Source organism: Montipora foliosa, chromosome 6 (genome assembly GCF_036669935.1).
Source record: "Montipora foliosa isolate CH-2021 chromosome 6, ASM3666993v2, whole genome shotgun sequence".
In the NCBI taxonomy this organism is placed as follows: Eukaryota; Metazoa; Cnidaria; class Anthozoa; order Scleractinia; family Acroporidae; genus Montipora; species Montipora foliosa.
This window is the reverse complement of record NC_090874.1, coordinates 15,578,696-15,588,695: the sequence shown is the minus strand read 5'-3', so window position 1 is coordinate 15,588,695 and position 10,000 is coordinate 15,578,696. Positions and strand designations below refer to the sequence as shown.

At 38.4% G+C, this 10,000-nt stretch overlaps 1 protein-coding gene across 1 annotated transcript; it reads left to right on the top strand.

Moving 5' to 3' along the window:
- Positions 1–690: 690 nt before the first annotated feature.
- LOC138006823 (E3 ubiquitin-protein ligase TRIM45-like) lies at positions 691–6,806 on the top strand. Its single transcript, XM_068853409.1, has 2 exons — positions 691–805; positions 2,966–6,806. Exon 2 carries the CDS (start codon positions 3,013–3,015, stop codon positions 4,423–4,425), a length of 1,413 nt encoding a protein of 470 aa, XP_068709510.1. The 5' UTR covers positions 691–805; positions 2,966–3,012; the 3' UTR covers positions 4,426–6,806.
- Positions 6,807–10,000: the final 3,194 nt, after the last annotated feature.

Genomic DNA, 10,000 nt, shown 5'->3' with positions numbered 1-10,000 from the left:
CCGATTTTTTGGGACAAGTACAGATGAACACGAAAAATACAAGCCTTAGGTCAAAGTTCCGTTTTCAAAACAGTTCAAAAGTTCCGTGATTTGGGTCTTCGTCACGAACGGAAATGAACGCTTGTTGATGCAGAAGTTTCTTTTGAAGACAAGACAGCGTGTGACCCAAAAGAATATTGGGGAGTTTAAGATCTACGACGCGACGGCAACGAAAACGTCACAAATTTTGCATATTTAATGGACAAAAACAATAGCTTTGCACGCTCTGCACGTGCATTTTTTGTTTTTGTACATTTCTTTCACGTTTTCGGTAAATCTGCGACGTGAAATGACCAATTCTCAAGTTTTACGGAGAACGTGAACAAAAGGCAGCGAATCTGAATTTTCTGTCGTAGGTGCGGTATTGCACCTCCTAATTCAGTTCCTGGAAAGTTACACTAGTTTATAGAAGTTAGACAAGCCGACACAATGACAAAAAAGATTAATAAACCTGAACTTGCAATTCTAAATGACGTTTTCGTTACCGTCGCGTCGCAGATCTTAAACTCCCTATTGTCAGCATAGACTGCTACACTGCTGTCGCATTAATCACCAGTTCGCACAAAGCCGCTTCAACTTCCTCATTCCCAGCAAATTTGGTTTCGTGATCGCTGGAGGTTGGGCACGAGAGCTAATATTAGAAAAACTGCGAAAAACAACAGTCGTATGCTGTCTAAACCAGCTGTCGTGCCCAAGAGTGGGATTCTGCGACGGATTTCAATGATTTCATTCTATCATTGAGTTAAAAGAATCCTGTTCATCTCCAGTAAGTTCGATTTTGTGATTTTCTATATTAATATTCTTGTGGTGTATCCAGTACATCATTTTTATTTCGTATCCAAAACATCATTTTATTTTCATGACATCGAGCACATTCGAGTTTGTAATATTTCCAGTATTGAAAAGTAGTACGATTTTTCGATGATTTGGTTGAGAAATCGCGAAATGAAAGTATATTCGAGCGAGACTGATGGGTGTGTGATCCTCACACGGCGTCTGGAAAGTAATAGAACCCATTCGTGCCTTTGAGCGATAAATTGATATGTTCGATAAAAGTCCAAAGAGTTTTGGTTCTTAATTCACGTCATTATCTACACCGGAGGGAGGCCTCTCATCATATTTCAATGCGAAAAGTATTAAAGTAAATTTTCATCTTGTTATGATCATTCGTGCTTTTTCTGTTGTCATGCTTAAAAAAATACCTTCGAGCACACCCCCAAACACACCCACACAGTTCATAAATTTTATCACTTCCCGAAAATGTATTTTTCGCATCCAAAAGATAAAAATTCTGTCATTATACTTCCTGTTGAATCTTTATAAACCAGTGTATCATGGAAACATGCGCCGAGTTATTATATCCCCGTTGTTTCAGGCAGCCATAAAGAAAATCGAATCGAAAGCAAGCTCTTTTTAACGAAACATCAGCCACTTGTGACTGATATTTCGCCTTGTAGAAGTTTATTGTGGAACTTTCTCGGTGATGGTACATGCTTCAAATTTTTAATTCGACGATTCCCTATAACATTTGACCATAGTTAGTGGAGGGAGATGATTTGATGATTTGACTACGTGCTGAAATTTTCGTCAAGGGTCGGAGTTTGTTTACAAGTCAGGCGTATATTCCGAGCTATTCTGGTTTAGTCGAGGTTGCGGACAGTTGCAATAACAGCCTTAACAAAGATAAATCTTCTTCGACATATATATTTACGACAATCATTTGACAACGAAACGCTGTTTTCTTTTTTTTCCCTTTAATCGTACGTGTGTGATTCTAATGCAACACAAATTCGCCTTTAAACCTTACTTCGTTAATTATTCAAATATATGCTCTCCCCAGCTCAACTTTCGATCGCGAAACACGCCAAATAGCTTTAAAATCACACAAGACTTTTTTAAAAAATGCCTGTCGAAATGACTGTTAGCTATTTAAAATCGGCTATTGAGCAAAATTTATTACAAGCACAGAGTTCAAACAAAAGCTAATTCTGAAGGAATTTCTTAAATGTCAATAATTAATTTCGTATGTGCAGCTCTGATAAAAACACTCATTTTGATAATTTCATGTCGTCAGAGCTGCAGGACTGCCCAGGTTGATCAATTTGCTGAAAGAATTATGATTCGAGAAAATGATATTCAATAGTCTTAAGTTCCATGAGAATACTATTCACAGCTAAAATGACAAATTCACCACCTTCACCTTTGTAAATGTTTTATTAAGCAGATGCTCTTTGAGCGTGTAAAATTCAGTAAAATGAGCCTTGCACCTTGAACCCTGACATCGTGAAAGGCATAATCTGAATGACATTAATGATGTGTTTATCTTGGCCATGCAATTTCTATTGTGTTCTCTGCCAAGGCTTGAGTATGGTATTTCCTTTGGTACATAAGGTGCTAACCTTTATAATATCTACAGTACAACACGCCTTACCGTGGCACCCAACAAACTTTCACATTTGACAAGTATGTGTAAATATATGAACTCAACAACCCATGCAACGGTGTTCAACTTATAACAACCCAACGCAAAGGTGCAATGGTGCAACGGTGTTCAACTTACAACTGTGCGAGCTTTGCAAGGATTAGCATGACAATTGGCGGACAATTTGTAGAAAACTTTGTTAGGCGGCCACGGTAAGGTGCGTCGATCGCGCTCTGGAATTTTTTGTATCCATCATCTTATCATCATCCACCTCTCGTAAAAATGGTCTTTGATTTTGTTTTTATTATGGGAAAACTTTGTCAACAAATTAACAAATATTTGTTACACTGAACAGTCATTGGCTGAACAATATTAACGAAAAGTGTTCTTGAAGGTGGCTGACCACCATATTTGGCTCATGTAAAAGAAAAGATTGTTAAAGCAATGTTTCAAATCCCTATAAAAGCTATATAAATCTGATAGAAAACTCCTGTTTTTCCTTAGGGATTTGTCAAGGGACTTACCCAATAACAGTACAATCAACACATATAATGGACAAAACCAGTGCTACACATACATTGGTATCAAAAGCCAGCCCATGCTGCAACCAACATCCCACAGATGCCGTCAAATTTTTGTGTCAAACATGCAACAAGATGTTATGTAGGACCTGCGTTGTACATGAAGGACACCGGAGTCACAAGTATCTTTCCATTGCAAATGCCAGTGCAAAAGAACGGAAAGCAATTCAAAACAACCTTTGCGTTACCAAACAAAAGCTCTCTGGTCTCCGTGGCTCAATATTTTGGGTTGCAGACATGAAAAAGCAAGTGGAAGCAAGGGCCTTAGAGGCTGAAAAAGAAATTGATAACCTTATCAACCAAAACATAGAGGTCCTAGAACGCAAACAAGCCCAGTTAAAAAGAGAAGTTGGTTTGCTATGTCATAAGAAGGTGCAACAGTTAGAGCACCAGAGGGAAACCTTGAACCTCGCTTTGGAAGAAATTACCACAGGGGTTAACTACACTGAACATGTTTTGAACGAAATGTCAGATATAGAAATAATCACAATGAAAAATCAGTTTGATGGTCTGCTCGATTTTAATCAGGTTGCCCTGCAATGGGAGCCATGTCGCACAAGCAATTTCTCTGTTGAAGTTGACAAATCTGTGGCTGTTGAAGACATCGTGGATAAGATGGTTCACATCAGTGATAAAGACATTCAAAGCATGGGTCAATATGTCCTGACCATGCTTGGAGGAAATAGTGATGGCATATTTACTTCAAGATGTCAACAAACATCTTTCTTTGTTGTCATGATGGTGGATGTCCATTCAAGAGTAAACAAAGTTGGGGTCAACCTGGTTGAGGTTCAGATCACACAACCAGGAAGTAAAGATCCACAGAAAATCACCATTGGGAACAAAACTGACAGCTATACTTTCTGTTACTGCCCAAACTTGCAAGGCACATACATGATACAGGTATCAGTAGCAGGGCAGCTTATCACAGAAGAGCCAATCCGCTGGAGAGTGGAGTCTGCCGTCTACGTTTTAGACACAGAATGCGCTGTGCTTCCACCTCAAGTGTATGACAAGGAGAAAGAGTCACTAACAGGATGCTGGTTTAAACTTGGCCGGCATTCTTGGCAAGTTCGAATTCTTGCACCTGACAAACTGAGAAGGTCCCCAGACTCGCCACCATTTGAAGTTGGTGTCACAGATGGAAATCGGACCTGGCGATGGATTGATGGCAAGAAGTACTATCCTAACTCATCAGCTTTGGTAAGCACCATGAGCAATTGGCAGTGTGGCGACTTACTTCTGTTTTATCTTGACTTGGATTTCAAGCAGCTGGTGATCTACAATCAGCACTCAAATGAAATGGATACCTGGGATGGCATTTCAGTTCCCATTCGCCCATACATCAATCCACCATCTGCTGTGTACTTTGGAGTACAATAAAAATACACCTTATTCCAAAATGGCCCGCCAAGGTTAAATACACATGAACAATATTGAATATATTGAATAGGGTGGCATTTGCCTCCTTGCATAAGCTCATATATGTAATATTTAGTTTGCCTTTAGCGGATAATTATTGTTCAATTTTGTTGTAAGTTAACCCTTTCACCCCCGTGGGGTTCCCCATAATTTTGACGAGTAAAATCGTCTGGCGTTAGACAGAGTAAAATCTATAAGTGGCACTCTTGGGAGTGGAAGGGTTAATGAGGACATAGTTTTTGAGTGAATCTAGCTATTGTTAACCCTTTCACCCCCGTGGGGTTCCCCATTGACGAGTAAAATCGTCTGGCGTTAGACAGAGTAAAATCTATATGTGGCACTCTTGGGAGTGAAAGGGTTAATGGGGACATAGTTTTTGAGTGAATCTAGCTGTTGTTAACCCTTTCACCCCCATGGGGTTCCCCATTGACGAGTAAAATCGTCTGGCGTTAGACAGAGTAAAATCTATAAGTGGCACTCTTGAGAGTGAAAGGGTTAAACCATCAATCTTGGACATAACTCATGTGAGTCGCTCTAATTTGTCTGTGTGATAAAGATTTAATTCTTCCTAGTCTTTCCCCCCTCACCCATTTCCAATGTTGGTTTAATAAAAAACGGCCAAATAGGCTTGCACAGCATTTTGCATCAAATTATGAACACTGGTATGGGAGGGGAGGGGAGGGGAGGGCCAAATGAATATACTTTGTGACTGCATGTCAAATTCGCCCCTTGTCACACGGTGGCCATATTGTCCCGGAGGACCAAAAAAGCTTTGTTTTACCATGCCAAGCCTCACCCCCATGTTTTCCACTGAAAGGCTTGGCATGGTAAAACAAAGCTTTATTTTTCAAGTCACTATCACACGGTTTCAATATTTGCTCACGTAACCATGAACGTGCACTCTCTATATTAAGCACATTTAAGAAAAGGTTTATAATTTATGAAATTTTTCCAACTCAGGATAGTGGCTTTTCTTCACACTGAAGAATGAAGGGTCTGCGATTATTTTAAAAATCACTGACACTTTTTGATATTTATTTTATATCACTCTACTTGTTTAATTAATATTCATTTAAAGTGTCAGGCATCTCCTACAAAAAGTAGTGGCTTATCTTCTGGACAAAGGTATACAGCCTTTGATCGAACCACTTGATTGCAATCAAATTGCACAGAGTGACAGATTGGCTAAGCTTTAATTTAAGACAAAATTGGGTTACTTTAATACTTTCTTGGGTTACTACGGTCCAACGTTTTGCTTATGCAACAAAGCAAGTCTTTTGAACTTCTGTTCTAGAATTGGCATAAGTAAGTGATGCATGACTTGGTCATGAAAAGTTCCTCAGCTGCCACTGTAAAAAGTAATGCTCCCATTTGGTTTAACCCACTTTGGAGAAACTAATGAAGTTAGAAAATGTAAGTGACATCATTTTTTTGTTTTTTTGTTTTTTTTTTTTTCTTAAAAGTAATATGTTTATCGTTTAAAAACAAAGGTTGAGTCCAGGAATCAAAAGGTTGGGACTTGAAACCAATGTGATCGTTTCCCTAAGATAATTTTATAATAATTTAAAGACTATGTACAATCAAACTGTTTTTGTTTTCGTGGTAGTGCACTACACAGTCACCAGATGGTAAGAGTGTAAGAGTGTAAGTCCGTGGTGACTATAGGCCTGCAGCACATACATAAATCACTAAAATAAACAGGTCTGTTGGAAGCGTGCTTGAGTTTCAACAAAATGAGCGCCAAAATCAGCAAGAATTTGTGACGCTGATGAATAATAAAGCAGCTGCTATTTCCAAAATGATGGAATTACCTCGTGATAAATAACCTCGTCTAGGAGAGTAAATTTTTGACTTTGCATAAACAATGGTCAACCTCAAGAGTTAGGCAATCGTGATCTTTGTGTTCATGAATTCGCACATTTGTTGTCAAACTTTATCACACTTGAAAGAAAAAAAAAACAAACCAACAAAAACAAAAACCCAATTCGACAACACTTTCAATTTTGCAGTTTACTTGTGCAGCCAAAAGTACAATAGAAAAATTGAACGTAGCAAAAATCTCCCAAAATGTTTTTCGCTGATGGTAATTCTTTATATTCGTGGTTCAAAATTTATGTTGTTTTCACATAGCAAATGATGTTGCTGATGCAAATTATTTCATTCTCAATCAACACTTCTTCTGAAAACTTGCTTCTGCTCTTCCTAAATAAAACCTGTGTACCAATATTCATTTAATTTTTTATCAGTATTTTTTTGCATTAAAAGCAGGCTAACAAAATCTGTACCTTGCTTAGTTCGCATCTTTGAGCGTTAAAATAAAATTTTCAGTGCTATCTTTCTGACATTTCAAGTCGTATATTTTGAGGTCACCCATCCAGATACTAACCCTGCTCGACAGTGCTTAACTTCAGTGAACTTTTGTCTTGGAAAGCTGTCAGAAGCTCGGACACATGCTTAAACTTGAGGTGAAAAAGAAGTTGCAAGGGAGCTCAAAAATGATCAACATGTGAGCCTGAAAGCCAATGTATCTCGATTCCATTTTATTTGCTTCAATCTTTCTGCATTTAGTATTTTACTAGTAACCACATGTCTTCTCAGGGCCTGGCTATTTACCTATTAAGATATCTAACCTGGCACTACTGTAATATGTGGTACCACAGTTACAATATTGTGTGCAATTAGAGCTAAGTATTACAGAAAGACAAACCTTGACTCTCCGGGAAAACAAAACGCAGCTCAGTTGACAATTACCGGTATTATCGAATAAAGTGCTGTGTTACTGCACTACCACATGTATGCAATCCAATTGCCTATTTTTACTGCTACCTGCAGGATAATTGAAAAAAAAGTAATATAAAAAAATAATTAAAGTGATAAATTCAATGTTATTACAATCAAAGTTTGCAAAAAATAGACAGTTTTACTTTAAATTATTATTATTCCCTAAGGTGCTGGAAATAAAGTACATGGAAACTATTATCCCTGGCAAGATATTAATTTGTTAATAATGTACAGCATGTAGAGTACTTTTTCAGCGATAAAACTAAATTAGAATGTCCCACACTTCTTACATTCTGTAAAAAAGGGCCTTCAAAATCTGCAAAAGAAAACTTCAATCTGTCTATCAAATACTGTGGACCTTTGATAATCTTATTTTATAAAAATCTACAAGGCTGCTGCCTAAGAAAATTCAGGCTTCCAACATTGAAAGATAATAGTAGCCCAAGTCATTTTTTCAAGAGCCCAGAATTAATTAATTAAAAGTGAGGATGAATCACCTTGTGATAAGTTAGGCACCCGTTCAGGCTACTTGTTCAGAAATTTGGTCGCCCATAAGGGTTCTCCCTAGTTTTCAGCACAACAGGTATGGCACCTTTTCAAACCGGTAAAGCAAATTATATTTTATTGGTTAATGTTGGACGTTCTGCAAGGGATAAGCGACTTCTGAGCTTTTTGCAGGCGGTAATAAGTGCTCTTACAAGCGGGTAATTTTACCGATTACCGCCTCATAAGGAGAACCCTGCCCGTGCTCATAACTAAGGCGCCTCAGGCAGCCAGGCGACCATTAGGCAGCAGCCTTGATACACCAAGAAATCATCTTTTTCTGTTGCTTTTCTGCAATCTCATTTTCAATAAATTAGCAATGCAAAATATTAACTTTTACTTTCCCCCATTGATGAAACAAAAGATCTAAGACCAACCACTCCAAGCGTGCGTGGACGAGTCGGAAGTCAGTGATTTGCAGACTTCCTACCTTGGAAGTGACCAGAGTCTGTGTTCTTGGTGCTGACCAAAAAAGAAGTGGACTCTGGGAACGAGATTGGCAGAGTACCAGCCCCTTTTCACACAAACCCTTTTGAAAAGATATTTGGTGTTATCACCAAAGGGATAGCAAAAAAGCACAGGTCATGATAAATGGCAGATGACTAGGTAACAAGGCATTTGACAAAAGAATAATTTAGTAATTCAATCTGTTTTGCAAACAGTGGGAAAACAGCAAGAAAGACCCTATCCAAGTGCCTGTGATTGATGCACGAATGGTGTGGGTATCCCAATACAAGCATCCAATTTGGAGTTGTTCAAATTGGATACCTGAAATTGAGCACCCACACAATGAAGCACCAATTACACAACAAATTGGCACGCACAGAACCAATCAGATCCAGGGGAATTTTGTAATAGTTACAATAATAATAATAATAATAACAATAATAATAATAACAATAATAATAATAATCCTTTCTACAGCCCACCTTCTCAGGCAGGTCCTTTCCATCAAGTAGAACTCTCTTTGCATCCTGAAGTCCATGATTTGGACTCAGATGTTGAGAGAGAAATTTATTTTGCAATATAAATATTACACAGTAGTACATTGTATATCTAACCATCATAATAATAATAATAATAATAATAATAATAATAATATTTAATAATAATATACAATAATAATTATTAATAATTGTAATAGAACTGGGTGGAGTACAATTCAGGGAGTAATCGGGCAAGTAATTTCAAAATATTTCAGGCGCAATTACTCCCTGAATTGTATGACACAAAATCCTATATTACAATTAGACCTGTAGCCCTTGCAGGGCTATGGGTCAATAACCCATGAGGCGAGGCCGAATGGGCTATTGACCAGTGGCCCTTGAGGGCGAAGGGTCAAATGGTTTTAGTATCACCCAACTAGTCGGAAAGAAAAGGCAATAATAAAGTAAACAAATGCAAGTTGAAGAAATATTTATTTGGGTATAAAACGAAAGTAAGCGTAACGCTTTTCGCTACTCAAGGACTATTACTAATCGTCCTCTAGTAGCGTAGCCAATTAAAATGCAGGATTTGCAGTAGTACACTAGTTGGGTGATACTATTTTCAATTAATAACAACTGTCACAAAATATGTATGTATGTATACGAGAAGATAACGGTGATAAAAACTCGCCCCGACTATCAAAAGCACTGCTTTTTGCATTAAGGTCTGACTGTTGATTACAGGGTTTGAACGGTTAGTTGTCATATAACACAGTCAAAGGCACTGTCTAAAGGGTGGGAAAATTGTCTCAGGGAGAATTTCCCGAGTGCAATGCAGGGTCCTTCGCCAAGTCCTACATATAAGGGATAACTTTTTCCCTTCAATTCGCGGTGGTTTTGAAACAGAACGTTTAGTCCACACCTTATAATTACCTCATCACTTACGGCACGAGGAACTCTTTCTCTTCGTTCCAATTTCGCGCGGTTGCATAGTTTTTACCACAGGTTCACCAATCACGTAAACCTGGCCCCAGCTATTCGAAGGGTAGCGCTATCCACTGGATAACTCTTTTGCTAGTGTTTATCCGGTGGATAGCGTTATCCACTTTTTGGACAACCGAGGCCTGGTTAGCACTAACCGTTGGTTAAGGTGATTCCCTAGTATTGCAATGCGCATCCTGCCATAACACAGCGTTGGCCACGTTCGTATTCAGGCATGCCTAGGAGGCTTTATGGTCAAATTTCACGGCTCAGTTCCGTTTTCTTTGTCTCAAAGCATATTTCTA